Genomic DNA, 17344 nt, shown 5'->3' on the forward strand with positions numbered 1-17344 from the left:
TGAATAAGAAATGAACAGAGTGCCAGAACCAATAAACGCACCTCCCCAAGCAAGACCTGAAGAAGCAAACAACTGAACTGCAGAATTTACTGAATACCTTTTTTTTTTTTTTTTTTTTTAAACTGAACATCAAAAAAAGATATTATTTTGAATAGGGGTAGGCCTGAGGGAAAGGCATTAGTCCTTTGCAGGAGTGAAATGTGTTTGGGCTGTATTGATGTAGCCTATAGGGAACTATGAGGTTCAAGTAATGAAAACTGAGCTGTCTGTGGTTTGTTCGTAGCAGTGACAGTGACGTCTTTCTGACCCCTCTCTCCTCTTTTTATCCCTTCCTGGCTCCCTTTCCCCTAGCTCCCTCTTGTGCTTACTTTCTCCTAGTTGAAATATTTCCTTTCCTTGTTCGTCGTGTGTTCCTGATTATGTATTGTTCTGTGATCAGTACGTAGACATGGCTCAAGACTGGTGTGGAAGTACTTCAGTGGTATTTCATTTTTAGGAATCTTTCATAGTCACATTGGAGACTTATGGGCTCCATTTGGGCTGGGAGTAGGGGGAAGGGGACAGCGTGTGATTTGTACACGGTTAATGGTGCAACCCTATCCTCAGCTCAGTTTGTTTTTTCAGACTTGCTGAGTCCCCTGAAGAAATGGAAATCTCGCTACTTGATGGAGCAGAATGTTAAGAAGTTGCTGAGGCCGCTCTCTCCTGTCACCCCTCCACCTCCCATCCCTTCGGTTCCTGGCTCAGTGAGCCCACAGCTGGCTACGCCCTGCTCATCGCTGCCAGGAGAGGAGGAGAGTCGCAACGGTTATGGCATGATGTTCTCACCAATTCCTTCTCTGGCTGCTAGTCGCTGCAATACTCCACTACAGTTTGAGGTAAATCTGACTGGGGACTGGGAACGCTAAAAAGAGAGGAACTGGAATATTTGCAGCAGAGGTAGCACTAGGGACGCCTTCTTGAGTATGTGGCTATGTTCCTGAGCAGCTTCATAGTGTCAGACTCAAGAGCACTGCTGCCTTTCTCCTCTACTCCACTTCTGGATAAATCTGCTCTGTTAAATGTCAAACCTTGCTGCAGCTCGGCCTCCCCTCACTTCATAGCTACCGGTAACATTCATCTAATGCTTTTCTCCATTTCTGCACAGTAGCTCCCAAATTTTGCAGGCTTCTCAGTGTTCTTTAGTCATCTTCCCCACTTCAGATCTCTGTGCCAATGTGGCTTCCAATCCCTGCCTCTTCCAAAGAGTGCAGCAGTGCTCCACTTCTCAAAGGCTGCCTGACATTCTCGACTCCTTTTTCCCTAAACAGCCTTCAGTAACCCCAACTATGGTAGAAATACTTCACATCAGCTTCTAGTATAGCCTTTGGTTTTCCTTTCCCTTGATCGGGTAGAAGGAAAATACCTTATACCTCTGATTTCTTGATAGTTTCCTTTTGCAAAAATTTGAAGAAGTACTGAGCAGGCTGTGTAGGTGGTTTCCCTTGCTCTGAACTCTGTGGAAGCGTTACCAGCATCCGTCCAGCTAGGACCTTCCACTTTGCATTGCTGCTCTGTGCCTGTGCATAGGGATCATGCTGTTTGCAGTTTTAGTTTTATTTTCTAGGATTGCATATTTTCATTTAAAAAACTGAACACTTCAGGCTGGCTGTTCACACTCTGCCAGTTAAAACCATTAAAAACAATATTGTGCAGCGACAGACTGCTCCATACTAGGGACTGTTTTGCAGGAATCCCTCATCTGTTTTGCAACAGGGCAAACAGTCCTTTGTGGTATTTTTAGCTTAGTGTGCTTTTGATTATTTTCTTTGAGAGCCCTTTCTTGTAAGCTGTCTGAGAGGCAGATCTGGAGAGGTTAGCAGGGAAGATTGCGGAGCATTGAGGAGAGAGATGAAAGGCTGTTTCAGGCACAGAGCTTGGTTGGAAATGATCCTTACCTTTGCTGTGGTTGAGATGGCAGATCAGGGCAGTGTTGCCATGGACCTCCACAGTCTAGTCGCCGATTTTCTGTCCCACCTTAGGGATAGGTATTTCTGTTGCCATGTGTAAGACATGGGAAGCCTGGGTTTCGCTGGGCTTACTTAATAAGTTAGTTAACAATTACTTAATAATTACTTAATACCATACTTGCCCCTTTTACACATTTTTTTTTTAAAGAGTCTTAACAGCTTGGTAGACCATAGGCTTCTTTGTTCAGACTTTTGTATTTCCCTCAATGCAGCTTATTCATAACATCTCTATTTTAGTGTCGTGTCTGTTTCATTTACTTATCATCAATCCTGACTTGAGCGAATACATCTCGCTGTGTATAAAGCTTTATCGCTCAGTCCTGTGGCACTGTATGAAGAGAACAGGAAGATTTTTTGTTTTCTAGTATAAATTCTCTGAAAGGTCACTATAGTGTTTAAGGGATCTTAGTTGCCTTTTGTTCGGGCAAAATCAGACTTTCCATTTCTCCCATGTCCTCATAGTAAACGCCGTAAATGGCTGTCTCTCTGAGTGCAAACTCTGTATCTGACAGCATCAGAAATATAAAGAATAAGATGCTTCTTTTCTTAACATTGATGTGCTCTCTTTGGGTACTAAGTTATAGCATGAAGCACAGTAACCCAGTCCTGTCTCTGGGCTTCCAGGAACGTTAGAAACCACTTAATTGACGGAGTTGCCATCCAGGCTGGGGCCAGTTCCTGGGACAGTCTTTGTTTAGAATAGCCATTGCTAACCTCTGTGCTTGTTTTTAATTGATTTTTATTTTGCTTCTTGATTTTTTTAAGTAGATGAATAACCAGATGCTTTTCCCTCCTCTAGAACGTATCCTCCCCTGAGAGTTCCCCTGCGCATAGGCCCGAGTCCATGTCACCCGAGGTAGTTATCACGCCGTCTCAATTGCATTTGAGGCCGGGAGCGTGTGTGCTTGCGTGTGTATTTGAGGCCGTGGTGGGAGGGGAGGGCTGAGGAGTGCGGAGGCGGCTGGGAATGCGGGTGGAGCATCAGTCGCAATAAGGCTGAGGAGAGTTTTCAGGGTTATCGCAAGGGAGCAAACAAATTGAAGACTGGAATTTATTATTCACTTGTTGACACTGGTGGGAAATAGTGTGAAGATCGGGTATGTCTCAGCCACTGAGGTGAAGGCAAGAGGTCTGGGGACCCTGGAAATACCGTAATCAACTTCAGCCCCGGCCCAGCAGATAAGTAGTGTGTGATATTTACTCAGTAGCAGCAAAATGACTACGGGGATGAAAAGGGAAAGCATTCACTGGGAGTTTTGACTTACGAGGACACAGTGGGGCACCTGACCTGCTCTCTTCAGCCTGGATTTATCACCCGTTCACTTGCAGACTTAAAATGTTGAGGAGATGCCAGAAAGTAGTACTTTGTTTACCTGCTGGCCTGTTGTAAAATACGAGTGGAAGTACCTTGCTCAGAGACTGCTTCATAGTAGAAAATGCACGCTCCTCTCCAATGTGGCAGGTTACTTGGGGCTGTAATACAGCAGAGGAAACATTTTCAGCAGCCAGCAGTAGGGCAGAGCTGGTGCCTGGCGCTGCTGTGTTTTTTCCCTAAGCGCTATAGTCCTGCAAAGAGGATGAAATCGTGTCAGTTATGCTCATTGTCTGAGATCCTGACATATGAACGTGGTGAAGGAGACGATTATGCCGTTGCCCTGGAGGTTTTTTGGCACTTAATGTAGATAAATGGATATACCATTGTGTCAGTGCCTAGTGCTCCAGAAACTGTGACAGCGCAAAGATGATGCTATTATGGTTTTGTTAGACAATGTAAAATGTAGAAATGCAGTATAAATTAAATGAATGTACTATTGTTGGAGATTTCCAAAGCTCACAATAAGTGAAAACAAATAGCTTGGAGGTCCCGGGCGTTTTATTGTTAGGGAGTTAGTAGTGGCTGACTTGCGACAGCCAAGAACTTGGCTAATAAAACAGCAAATGGACAGCAGATCTTTTTCTGTTCTCTCCCCATAATGAACCTAGCTTGTACTATGTGTTAACATCAACTTTGGGACATATGAGGCCATTGAAAACGCTGTTTTTTCTTCTTTGACTGCCTGGGGATAGTGCTGAGCCTTATCCTCTTGCCGCAGTAAGACTGCTAAAGGGGAAAGGGCATCTCGTACTGGGCAGCTAAACCGGTTATTATTTAGTCTCAGTCGTTCCCCTGTGGAATGAGCAGAACAGTGCAGGAAAGGACCAAAGGGGTGATCGGAAAGGAACTGGAAAGCAGTAAGCTAGCATTGTACAGAGGACTTTCTGACGAAGTTTCTCTCCCCACCCTTGCCTGACTCTTGTCCTCCTGTATCCTTCTTGGATTTTCCAGCTCTGCCTCCGATCCGACCTGGATTCGAAGGGTGGGTACCTGGATTCCGGTGCAAACACCTGCCCAGAACGACCATCGCTGCTCAGCTTTGGATCCTCTGATCTGACTCCACAACCCTCCATAAACTCTACTTCAGAGATGAACTTCCCAGGGAAAAGTGGGGAAGCACAGATGCTGCTACGAAGCTCTGATCAGGCTTTTCGGACAGAGTTTAATTTAATGTATGCCTTCTCCCCATTGAACGCTATGCCACGTGTAGATGGGTTGTTGCGGGGATCTGCTCCTTTGGGAGAGAGGAAGCCAATGAATTCGGAGGCAGGATGCTGCAGCTCTCCTGCCGAAGGATATTTCAGCAGACATGAGTCAGGGCTGCTTAAAGAGACAGTGCATGGATCCATGTCTCCCTGCGGCGAGAAGGCTTGTGAAGGCGTCAGATCTGCTCCCCAGAATCCACCACAAAGGAAGAAGGCAAGTATTCTTGTAAAAGAAACTCTTTAAGATTGCAGGAACCTGAGCAGGAACAGTTGGCACCATGGGAAAGACTTAACAGGGAGAACGAAGAGAGTGGAATATAACTAAAATGTAGGCTGGGCAAGGAATCCAGGCATCCAGTGCCTGGATGAAAACAGTCTAGAAGTTGTTAAAAGAGAGCGAGCTACCCTTTACACAAGACTTTTATGTGAGAGGTGGAAGAAAAAGACCGCAATGAAAATAACTCTTCTGGGAGCACAGAAAGGAGAGCGTGATGCTCGCAGCTTTCATAAACAGTTGTTAAACTGAGACGAGACCCAGAGCAATAACACAGTGCGACTGTACTAGTCGGTGGAGGTGTTATTTATCAGGATGAAAGGGGTCCTTACTAGGAAAGAGAGTCTAATGTTTCAAAAGAAAACACAGGCTGTTTATTAGAAGGTATTAGAACATTTCCATTAATATAGAAACATAGTAACATTGCAAGAAAAGTAGATGAAGGTTGTTACTTAAATTTTAGCTCTTTGAAACTAAAACCACAGCAATACTGTTTAAAGGCTTATTGTTTAAGCCTTATTGGTTTCTAATAGCAGGCCAGTGACCCTCATGGGACTAAAAGTGAGAGAAAAAGACAAATCGGGCGTTGCTATGATAAAACTGGGTATTCATGGGACAAATAAACATCGCTTGTGTAGATGTGTAGCGGTGCCTTTTCCTGTACTTGGATTTTATTTTTTTTTTACCTGCAAGTGCAGTAAGTCAGATCACTTGTGTCAGTGTCCAGCTAGATGGAATATCTTGTTTCCATTCCATTTCTGGAGGGTTTTGATTTTTTTCCTTTGGTTTTCTTTTAAAGTTACACTTATCTTGAAACCTTCATATGTTGAGTTACTTTGGGAAATATCCCGTTCAAAGCCTTCTGTACAGGCATTGAATCATAGCTGATGAATTCTCCAGCAGAGCTGCCTTCTGCGAGTACTTTATGAGGTCTGTGCCTCATAATAACTCTTAAGGGAAGGCACAGTGAAAGGTAAGTGCTCAGCTGGAAATACTTGTGTATTTTTGGTTCTGCTGTCCCTGTGTTAAGAGACTGCATTATCTGGGACCTTTTGGTCTGTGCCTTTGACAAATCTGAGACTGCTCTGCACAAAACACATTATACCTTTGCTAAAAGTAATTTATTTAGGTGATAGTGCTGGAAGGTTGTGACCCTGGCTGCTGAACCAGCATAGCAGGAACCTGCTCTAAGCAGGTTAAAATTCTGTGCGAGGCTTTGCCAAGTTTTTAGTATTAATGTGACTGAACTAGTACGGGTGAGCAGGACTCTCTGAAGATACCAGTTCTGTGAAGGAGGCTCTTATTCTCTTGTTTTGAGGGGTGCAGATACTGATACGCATTTTATCTAATGTCACAAACCAGAGAGAGGGAGTGAAGGGTGTTGAGAGGAGGGATATAGAGGCTTGATGCTTGAATATGCAAGCATATACTGAAGAAATGTGAAATTCCAGATTGTTAGAGAAGCAAACTAGCTGGATATTTCCACTGAAGTACTGGTCATAAAGAGTAAAATCTGGGTGAGCATGGCAGTTGATGAGTGATCCAAATTTGTACCACTTAGCTCTTTTTCCAGAGTGCCTGCAGATTCAGGAAGATTTTATAATCCCAATACACCTTTTAAAGTTTCATCTGCAAACTCGGAGAAATAGATCTTAAAAATGGTGCGTGGGCATGTTCCTCCCCCTATCCGAGTCCATGGCGTTCCCTGACTCATGGCTGTATTTTTCTCTCCCAGGTATCTCTACTAGAATACCGCAAGCGGAAACAAGAAGCCAAGGAGGGAGGCGATTCAGTGCGATGTACAGGGACTCCTACCCGACAGGGCAGCAGCAGTTCTGTGACTGACACAGATGGCAACAGCCTGCCGGGCTCCGTAGTACGAACCCCATCCTCCCCACAAAGTGGCTTCTCCCCTTCTCATCCCTCCCTGCCTCATGTAGAGGACATCAGCCCACCAGACTTGAGGGGGGCTAGTTCCTCAACATCACTCAGCAAATCCCAGGAGAACATCAGCAGTAGGTGGTGAGTGTTATCCTTCCAAGCAAGCCTGAGATTGCTCCACAGAGAAGGACCAAACTCTCTAGGGGGAATTTCCGTAACAATAAGTGCAGTTGGATGGATTTTGTCGCGTCTCTTGGCATTGTTCTCTTTCGTAATTGCTAAACAACCGTGAAGGATACCAGCAGCCTTCTCAGCCTGCCCTTTAGTTCTTGGTTTAGATATCAAAAATCTATCTTGAAAGATATGAAGTTAAACAGTTGTCTCTCTCTTCCACCAGTTTCCTTTTAAGGTCTCGGGTTTGAAGGTCTTTGAGATGAGAATTTAATCCAGGTCTTTTCTCTCTGAACCTCCTCTCTGTTTGGACATGTGTGATATTAAGTCAACTCCTGTTCAGAAGGAAAGCTAACAGAGCTCTCTGCAACGTTGCATGTGAGAAGCAGGGACAGTGAAACCACTCCAGCTTCCCTAATGCCTTGCACATATAGCTTGAAGAGCAGTTACCAGACTGCATTCCGTGGCTTGCCAAAGGCATGGAAAAAACACCTTGATCATGTTACCGTGAGAAGGTTCGATAAGGCTGGTCTTCAAAAACTTTCGAACCTGATAGTAACATCTGGTCCAAAAAATTAAGTACTGCAGCACTGAAATGCGGAGTGTTGCATTATAGCGTCAACGCAGTGATGGTTAGGGTGTTCTGCTGCTTGGAGCTATGTAGTGCGCTGGCTCTGCTGCTTTGTATTCAAGTTCCGTTCACGGACACCACAGTCAAAAAGACATACCTTTCTTAATGCTGATGCTCCACGTACGCAGCTGTGTCACTGCTCGTGTAATGGCAGGGGGATGGCAAGGGAAGAGATGCTAAGCAATGCTAAAGGTAGTGAGAAGTACAAAGTCTATGTTGAAAGTGCTTGAGAAGCATTGTTTTGGGTGAATTTGCAGGAGTAATAAGGTCTGTTTCCTTCCCTTTTCCAATCTTCCATTGCTATTCGAGTGGAGATTTATAGAAATAAATTGTCTCGTACCTCTCTGACAGTACTCTGTCTACCAGGTGACCTTCTGCCAGATGTTGGCACTGGCCACAGCTGAGGCCATCAGCTGATGATTAGTTTATCATCATTATTTTATAATCAAATATTATTCTGTGCAAGTGTTGATAGCCCATGCCCTTCTCCTCCTGTGCCACTTCCTTCTGCCTGCAAAAGGGTGAAAGAAAAACCTAGCTGAATGAAAAAAAAATAGTTCGGGGCGAGGTGTCAGTGTGGCAACCTTGCTCTAGTACGATGTTTTATATTCTGTGAGCTTCATCTGCTGCTCCTCAGCAGGTGCTCTGGATTCAGTTTCTCACACGGTTTCACGAGTAAGTATTGTGTGGGAATAAAGATCATGTTGTTATGGGACACTGGATATCAAGTTGAAACCATGCTGATACATTTTGAAATGAGATTAAGCAGATTTGCTGCCTTTTGAATTCTTGTTCTTCTGTGTTTTAATGGGCGAGGCTAACAAACGTACAGTCCCCTTCTACTTTTAAAAACTATATTAGAAACTGCATGTTACTGAGTTAAAGTTGTGACCCAATTTCATCTTTGACTCTGAGTGCTTACATTTCAGATACATTTCCAGGCAGTCACAATAATACGATATTAGGGACCGAAAAAAATGGTGGGAACTAAAATTACGTGCCTTAATTTTTAGAGTTGTCCGGATTTTTGCTGAATTCTACAATATTTGCCAATAGCTTTCATTTAAAAAAAATTAAGTTTCTGTCTCTTTCAGTTGCCAAGATACAGCCATCACAATGTAAACAGATGTGCTGCTGCCCAGTAAACCCAGCCTTGCAGAAAACTGTCTCCAGCAAAACAATAGCAGCAACGAAGGTGTGAATTCACCCCCTCACCCCATTCACCTCCATGAGGTGTGAACTCTGGCCCCTTCTCCCTTCTGCTTCAGTGAGGGGTGAACTTCAGTGTCTGGGCTATTTATTTAAAAAAAAAAAAAAAAAAAAAAAAAAAAAAAAGCTAATGTAAAGCACAGTTTTTAATATATCTTTAAAAAAGAAAAAACTTAAATACAGAAATCTGTTAATATGGTGTGAAGCTGCATGCTTACATGGTATGCAGTGCATTTAATGTTATACTAAATATTTAAAATCAGGCATTTTTAAGGCGCGTGTTCTTCAGTGTCTAGGGTAAAGGCATTGTGAATCCCTGATCAAGGTGCTACTATCTTATAGGTTAAAACACGTATTTCTAAAGAGATTTGGATGGTCCTGTGCATGGTAGATTGAATATTGACCCAAGGGCCTGGGGTTTGTCTGTGGCTCTGTTTTTCTTCTACAGATTGGCTTTCGGAAAGCCACTTCCCCTCTGTTTTTTCACCCTCAGACTCTAGACACTTGTAATATATGATGGAACAAGATCTAGCACTAATCTTGAGTGGAGAATTTTTACATTACAGAATAAATGGGACGAAGTAGCATTAATGGGCAAAATGGCCAACCTAGCTCTGCTCTAGGAACGTTGCATTATCTGACTGTACTATCTTGACACTATATTATCATAAAGGTATTGGGTTTGCTTCTTTTTAGTTTGAATAAAAGTAATCTATGCAAAATAACTGCATCTAATTTTAAAACAATACCAGGATTTTCAAAATGCTGTTGAATCTCGAAACAATTTTTCTGGGAGAAGGTGTCCTGTAATCAGGTGATCTGCTGAACTGGATGTTTATACCATGTTTTTGATAAGAGTAAAGATTTTGTATTTCTGAGGGCAGTGCTATCATGGTAGCAGGTGACTGGCAGTCTAAAATGCCACAGGAGGCTATTTACATTGCAAAAGCAGTTCAGAAGTTTATTCTTCATCTGTCTAGAGAGCTGGTGGTCTCTGATCCCTCCCTCCTATGGTAGGGGTTCGCATTTGCACAAACATCATACCAGTGAACTTAAGCAGAAACTTAAACCCATCCTGTGATTATACCAAGGACCCCACAGCCCCCTTGTGCGTTGGTCACGTTGCTCTCGGTTGCGTAATAGCAATCCTCAGCTGTTACCGGGTTTGTGTTGCAGGATGGTCCCAACGTCAGTGGAGAGGCTTCGAGAGGGCCGAGGCATACTTGAGAAGGTGCTGCGAAGTGGTGCAAAGGTATCCCAGAGAAATGAATCCTCACCTACCTGTGACAGTGCTGTTGAGAGAGATGCAGGTAGGAAGATGAAACTTTGGAAGGCTTGGTTGGTGGGAAATGATGGGCTCGGATAAGTTTGCAAACTTGTCTGAGGTTTGTTGTACCTTCATCTTTAACATGATCAAGGCTTTATGAGAGCTTTCTGCAAGCCATACTTTATTGCTATTCAAATATTGCCTGAGCCTATATCCCTCTTCTGCTAGACCTGGGACACCTCCAGATTTCTCCAGGGTTTGGATTCAAGACTACCTGCATCTTGGCTCTGGCAGGGACAGCTTCTTTGTCCTTGGACAGATGGGTTATGCAGCATTGCCTCAGTTGCCCCTATGTACTGGGAATGAAAGTGCTATCATTTAATAATTCTAGTTGGCTGAACATCCAGATAAATGTATTATCACACTAAAACGCAGGTGTAGGCTTTAGGCAGTGCTAAGAACTCATCTAGCTTCCAAGCCTTACTTCAGCTCTTTTTGAAGTTACTTGATTCCCTGCGTTACGATATTTGTCAGTTTTGTGAAGTGCACCTCCTTGCTGAGATGAATTCAGTTCTGTGTTGATGTTCCTTTCTTCTCTGAGTAAAGCGTTGTCCTCACCCAATAACATGCAGGATCAGTGAGTATTTGGAACCCGAGCTGAAATTATACCCCTCTTTTATCCATCTCTGGTCTAAAGGCGAGATGTGACTTTCTGTGAGATGGACAGATCGCTTCATCATTGCCTAATTTCTCAGCTGTGAAATGGAGTTACTTTTCTTTTGTTTATTTTACAGTCTCTGTTGAACATGATTGGTTTTCTCTAACAGATTGTGCCCTCGGAACCCTGACGGCTCTTGGGACTTACAGGGATGGATGATCATATTTAAATAACTTAGTCTGTGCGTTGCCATCAGCCCCTGCTTCCTCATAGCCGAGAACTGTTGTTAGAGACTCCTGGCTGACATGGTCACGGCTTGCGGATGATCTGTAGTGGGGATCTGAATCTCTCTGGGAGCCAGGATCTGGTCGTGTGGTATTTTAGACATGGAAAGACTAGAGCTTCTAACCCAGGCTAGCACAGAGCGCTCTTCGGGTAATTCAGCAGCAACAGCAACTTTTGCCTTTGGGGTATCTCATTTCTGAGCATTTTAGGGCGAGTAAGTATTTACTTCATTCCAAATCGGACTTCTTTCCAGGTTGCAGTAAGGTGTATTTGGGAGCACTTTCTGAAAACTGGCCTCTCATCTGGGGCTTTGCTATCTTTCTACACCTAAGCACATCTCTTCTCAATGCCTTTTCTTCATGTAGTCTTGAGAGGGAATCCTCTACCCTATCAAAAATATCGCCGGTTTCGTGGGACTCTGCTGGGAGCCTGTGTCCTGTCTTTTCCACATCGGTGGAAGTGGCTTTCTGGGTGGTTATCTTTTAGAAAGGGAGGCAAAATCCAGGCACGCAACAGGCCTTTTGCCCACTGTAATCTGTGCAGCTCTGGCTCCTCCATCCTACCCACGACTTAGGCTGGAGTTAGACTTCCAGCTACATCGATCCATTCTGCTTCCTTGTCCGTGAAACCCGTCCCATTCCAGGTTGTGAAAACGTAATGCTCTAGCTGACAAAAGTCTTTTTGTCTCTTTCATCCTAGCGCGGCAAAATATTTTTTTTCCTCTTTTGCATATTCTGGCAATTTCTTCAGTAGCTTGTTTCGATTCCGCGAGCCACCTTCCCTCCCCCAGTTGCTGGTCTGCTTCTTAGTGAAACAAATGAGGAGCTGAGGCCCTGCCATTCCTGGTATCACCTGTAGGAGTTATGAAGATACGCGTTGATGCTTGATGCTGTAACGGATAATAATATGAGGGGAACTAAAAGCCCCGAAATTGGGTGGTTTGCTGATGGGGCATGTCGGAATGAAATGGGATTTGTGTGCATGCCGCACTTGTGAGAATTGCAGCTGCTCCCAGTTAAAGCTGTCTCTTCATATATGCTTTAGGTTGACACAGGCCAGTGCTGCCCAGAAACGCAGTTCTGCTTGATGTCCTTCCTTGTGCAGGTATTAGGAAATGGGGGAGGGAAGTGTCGGCTTTGTCTTTCTTAAGCTTACATAAAGCAAATTGAGGAAGGTTATAGTTTATTCACCCTTTGTAATTTAGAGTCTTTCGATAGTCTTTAACTTGTCAAGGTGTTTTCTGTGAGCATGCATCGCCAGTGAACTCTGCAGCCCTGCTGGTGCGCCTGGCCTTTTAAGAAACAATTTCTTCCAGAAATCTTTAGATTTCTTCTGATTCTCTTGCTTCTGTTAATCAAAACAATCTCCTGGATTGAACAATTAGTCTCGTCTGTGCATGACTGCTTAACAAAGCGCGCCCCGAAGTTCAGGTTTTGCCTCTCTGCAGTGCAGCACTCGGAATGTCACCTACAGCAAACAGCTACTCGATGCATCAGATGTAGTTTCAGAAAATGGAAGGCGGCACAGGACACGTGCTGGAAGCTTCACGCCCCGGTCTCTGTGCAGGTCTTGTGCCCTGAGGAAGGCGGCTTCTGACCCTCAACAGCAGACAAGACAACTCCATCCAGATTCCTGTTTAGCTAAGCCAGCAACTGCGATGTAGCACAGAGAGGACAACCGCAGCAAAGCCGTGGGCGCTGCTGGTGCTGGTGCTGGTGCCAGTGCATCTGGTGCGAAGCCAGACCTGTCTGGCAGAAGTACAGAGCAGGCTGAGGCAGCGTGTCCTGTTTCATGACTGCGACACATCTGTCATATAAATTTGTTATTAATACCAACACTATTTCACCAAGGCATTTCAAACGTGGCTGCTGAGAATCCCCGAGATCCTGCAGATAAACAGCTCTGTCTCATTAGACTGCAACGTGACTCTGATGTGAAATCTCCTAGTCCCACCAGTTTCACTCCGTCCTAAGGAAAGCACGATCGCCAGCTGTAACGCCACGGTTACAGTAGTGGCAACTGAAAAACACGTGGCAGAGTGGCTGGGTCACTTGCAGCACGCAGTTCTTGCCTACCCCAGTTCAGGTCCAGTCGTTTTGTAGGACAAGAAGCTCACCACCCTCTAAGATACGGGTGCCAGAAAGGCTTGCTCTGTCAAGAAGCAGCTTGTTCCTCTTGATCTCTCACGGAACTAAGGTGGATCAGTGCGTACTGTGCTGCTGTCACCCCTCAAACCTCAAGGCATTTTCATCATCTTGCCCCGTTCCTGAAATTGGCATTTCGGAGGTCTTAAGAGTGACTCCGTTTGGAGCAGCTCGATTGGTTTGTAAAGCATAATCCCCAGAACGGCAGCATGGGTGCTGTCAGCCTTGGCTGCACGGGACCTCAGTCTGCAGCGGTCTCTGGACCTGCCTTGGAGGAAAACTGCAGCAGGATCCTGCTGACGGCCTCCTAGGAAGAGACAGTTCTGTCTCCCCAGCTGTAACCGCAGCCAGCGTGGATTCCTGTGACCAAGGCTGAGTGGAGAATCGCTGAGTCCTTAGAAACGGCCTTCTGCCTCTCATATCCTTCTGGAAAGCCAAGGGAGCACAAGCTGTCGCTGAGGTGTCACCGGGCGCAGCCATTCCGATAGGCTGGCCCAAGGCAGGTGAGCTTTGTGCTAAACCAGAGAGAGCCGGGGTAAGGGCAGCAGCAGTTCCGAACGTGCATGGCCCATTTATGTTGGTTAAGGTGTTCCAGTTGCCTTTTGCTAGGGTTCTTCAGCTTCTGAAAGGCTGATGGCTGGAGAAGCCGCTCTTGTCTCAGCTGTAGCTGGATGCAGGAGACAGCTGGGGTGCGTGCAGGTGTTGTTTGAGAGGGAGCTGCTGTGGCCTCAGCCCAGAGGGTGAGGTTTAACATCTTGCCTGTACGTTGCAGACGCAGCGGAAGGAGAGACTCCAGAAGCCCACAAAGGACCAGCAGTTTACAGTCCTTCTCGATACAGCTACCAGGTAAATTCTTTCACGTATTATCTGCCCTTTCTGAGATACAGCTTTTAACAGGATTAGTGGGGAAACTGGGTTTGGCTGCCAGTTACTCCCAGTCCTGCTACAGCAAGCGCCTTTGGCATGAGGAGGAGGTAGGAAACGGGGAAATCGGTCTGACATGCCTTTTCTTTTCTTCCCCCCCCGACTTGTTCAGCTCCTGCAGTCTGACAGTCCCCAGGCAGAATCGCAGACCCTTCTCCAGCAGAGTTCCTCCCCCTACAGAGGACACCTTACTCCCTCTCCTGGGTACAGCTATCGAGCAGCAGCACAGAGGACAGGACACAGCCTCTCTCACGGTTCCTCGGAAACATCCCTCTCCTCCACCTCGTACTCCAGCCCTGCCCACTCGGTCTCCACAGACTCCTCAGCCCTGTTTGCAGGGAATTCGGGATATTACAGCAGCCAGCAGCACTCTGGCAGCGGCAGCGGCAGCCTCCTGAAGAAGGGCTGCCCTGCTGCTGCCAGCCCGGCACAGCAGACGGCTGTGGACTCTCTTTCCTCCGAGTCGGGCTCCCAGCCCTGCACAGGCGCGTCGGGCTCCAGCTCCGCTCCCCAAAGTGCTAGGTCACTACAGTCAGACTTGCGGACTATCAGCCTGCCGAATTCTGGGCAGTCTGTTCTCTACCAGGGCTCCCGGGGGGCAGTGATTTCCAATGCACAACACTATCCGCACCGCGGGGGAAGCAGTGTCCATCAGTACAGACTTCAGCAGCTTCAAGGTTCTGGAGTAAAGACTCAAACAGGACTTTCCTAGGGCTGCCTGGACTCCAGGAGGACAAAACTGCCCATAGCTCCTTCCAGTCACCTCTGGAAGTGGCTCCTGGGCCAGTGTTGGGAGCTTGCACCTGATGCTGGGGTGCCAGGGGTCAGAGGCTGAGGTCTGAAACGCACGGGTGAGGTTCGTGAGCAGTATTGGCCTCTGGCCTTGTAGGAGAACGCAGATTTCTCTGAGGCAGAGACTGTAGCAAAGCTGTTCCCTGACGCGTGGGTACATTGCAAAAAAAGGAAAAAAAAAAAAAAAAGGAAAAAAAAAAAGCAAATGGTTCAAGTGCAATGACTGTGGTGCAGCCTCTGTCTCTCGTCCGTGCCCATGGCCATAGTCACTCATGCAGTACGGACGTCGTTTTGAATACGAAAGCAGTTTAAAGAAAACGTTGGGGGAAGTTGAACTCCAATCCCAAAGCTCTCTTTGTAGGTCAGGTTCTCAGTGCGTTCTGGGGAGGGCTTTAATCCGTTACAATCATTCCAGTCACAAGCAGACGAGCGCACGCGGCTGCCTTTGGGCCTGGGTCACGACTGCCGCGGTCGGAGCTTTTTCCGGGACAACGGAGTCTCCGCAAATGTGAACTAGCACGGGTTGGGGGGGTGTTGGAGCGCGTGTGCCTGTCGCTGCGAAGGATTTGGGATGCGCTCTCGCCTGCTGCTCGGACGGGGCGCGACGGCCACGGCCGTCACGGGCCTGTGAACGGGAGCGTTGCTGGGGCGGCGGCCGAGGGGGGTCTCCGGCTGCCGGCGCGCCGACCCGGGGGGGGGTGAGCGGGGGCCTGCTAAGGAAAGCGATGCTGCGGGGGGCTGCGGAGAGGCGGTGGCAGGCGTTCGGTGGGGACGCCGGTCGGTGCCGGGCCGGGCGCTCTCCGTGCAGGGCTGCGGGCCGTCTTTCCCAGCCGCCGTCACCCGCCGAGCGTGGCAGCGGAGCCAGCCCAGACACAGTGCGCTGTCTGTTCAATTCCATACGATTGCCAGCTTCTTTCTCACTTGTTTACTGTAATATCGGGCGTGTTTTTATTTATCTAATTTTATATTCAGTTATAACCATAGTAGGTTAGCTAATATACGACAGGTGTCATCCCTGGTGCTGCAGTGGAACTTCTCCTTTCTCTTGGATAACATAATGCTGTGAGTCTGTCTCCCCTGTCTTTTCAGATGCACAGTCTTCTTCCTTTTTTTTTAGGACTGTTACAGGTTTCTCTAATTCACAATTGAAATCAGGTGTTTGTTCAACCTAGGGGAGACTTTTAAAATATTGAAACAAAGAGTAACTTTCTCACACTGTCTGGCTGTGAGCGTGTTGGGATGGAACTTGTCACCCCGCAGTTGGGTGTCTGTATACTGTATAAAATAGGTGTAAACTTCGCTCGGCTCAGCCCCGGGGGGTGCAGCCTCCCCTTTTCGTGCTCTGAACAGCACGGGGCAGGCGGGCTCTGCCCTGCCGGGGGCTGGGGGGCCCTGCCCAGAGGCTCCGGCACCTTAGGGCGCAGCAGGGGGGCAGGAGGGAGGGACCCTGGAAAGCTCTTGGAAAGGTGGGGGCTGTAGCTTCTTACTCTAGTGGAGTTTTTACACCTTGCTGTAACATTTGAACTTTCACAAGAGATGTAATAATTTTGATAATAAAAATACTTAACTTGAAAACCAGCATTTTCAAAAGTCCCTTTCTGTTTCCTTACCGCTGTCAGTGCGGGGCGGGGGGGTGCAGGTTGGTCTCTGCTCCCCGTCCCCGCAGGGTGAATGAGACCTCGCGGCAGCGGCCCTGCGCATCCTCCCTTGCGCCAGCCTTTCGGGGGAAGCCGGGGCTGCTCCGGGAGCTGCGCTTCCTGGGGGAAAGGGAAATTCCCCGAGTTTCCCGGCTGGGGTTGTGAGACTGTGGCTGCGCTGCTGCTCTTCTGGCTCAAGCTCATTTGAGGAGGAGACGGGGTGAGGATGGCCCCTGCGCTGCCACCCCTGCCTCAAAACCTGGTTTCTGGTGCGCTGACGCCCAGGGCTTTTTTTTTCGCTACCGCTTGCCGTTTCCCTGGGAAGCCTGAGGTGGGCTGAGCCGGGAGCGGGGCCGGCCAGGAGAGGCCCCGAGTGCTGATTCTCACCACCGCCGCATCCGCGGTGCCCAACGCCTCCGGTGTTCGACCGCCCTCGCCGTGAAACTGTTCTCCCGACGCCCTGCGGGGCTGCGCCTGCTGTGGCTCGTCCTGTCCCGGTGAGGCCGGGAGAAGAAGAGCCTGGCTCCCTCTGCTCTGTGGCCAGCGACAAACTCTTCCCCTGCTCTCCTGGAGGCTGAGCGAGCCCGTCCCTCGCCCTCTCCTCCCCACGTCTGCCTGCGCGGGCCTCGCTGTGCGCCTGTCCCGTACCGGGGCGGCCGGGCTGGCTGAAGCTCTCCAGGTGTCCGAGAGGTCCCCAGGCTGCCCTCGCGCTGAAGACGCAGTCCCCAGAGCGTGCCGTTGGACGGCCGGGCCGTGTGAGTTTTGGTTGGTTTGGTTGGTTTTTTTCCATTGAGATGCAGGAATTTGCTGGATTTCAGGAGGTTCCTGCTGGCCCCTGTCAGCCCGTGAGCCCGCAGGCCGAGGCTCGGCCCCATCCGACGC

General features: G+C 47.7%; 1 protein-coding gene across 16 annotated transcripts in view; it reads left to right on the top strand.

Moving 5' to 3' along the window:
* The window catches only part of SETD5 (SET domain containing 5), a 68981-nt gene extending 52578 nt beyond the window's left edge, over nt 1-16403 (top strand). For 6 of the 16 annotated variants that reach the window (XM_087745425.1, XM_087745423.1, XM_087745426.1 and 3 more), the window contains 7 exons: nt 625-878; nt 2809-2865; nt 4336-4803; nt 6599-6885; nt 9932-10065; nt 13882-13955; nt 14146-16403. In XM_087745425.1, coding sequence (XP_087601551.1) covers nt 625-878; nt 2809-2865; nt 4336-4803; nt 6599-6885; nt 9932-10065; nt 13882-13955; nt 14146-14745 — 1874 coding nt within the window. In that variant the 3' untranslated portion in view covers nt 14746-16403. The other 10 variants (XM_087745427.1, XM_087745428.1, XR_015701681.1 and 7 more) reach the window with 9 other exon arrangements.
* The last annotated feature ends 941 nt before the right edge of the window (nt 16404-17344 follow it).

This window comes from Nipponia nippon, unplaced genomic scaffold (genome assembly GCF_047370975.1).
Source record: "Nipponia nippon isolate SJK-2023a ecotype South Korea unplaced genomic scaffold, ASM4737097v1 scaffold_9, whole genome shotgun sequence".
NCBI classification, from domain to species: Eukaryota; Metazoa; Chordata; class Aves; order Pelecaniformes; family Threskiornithidae; genus Nipponia; species Nipponia nippon.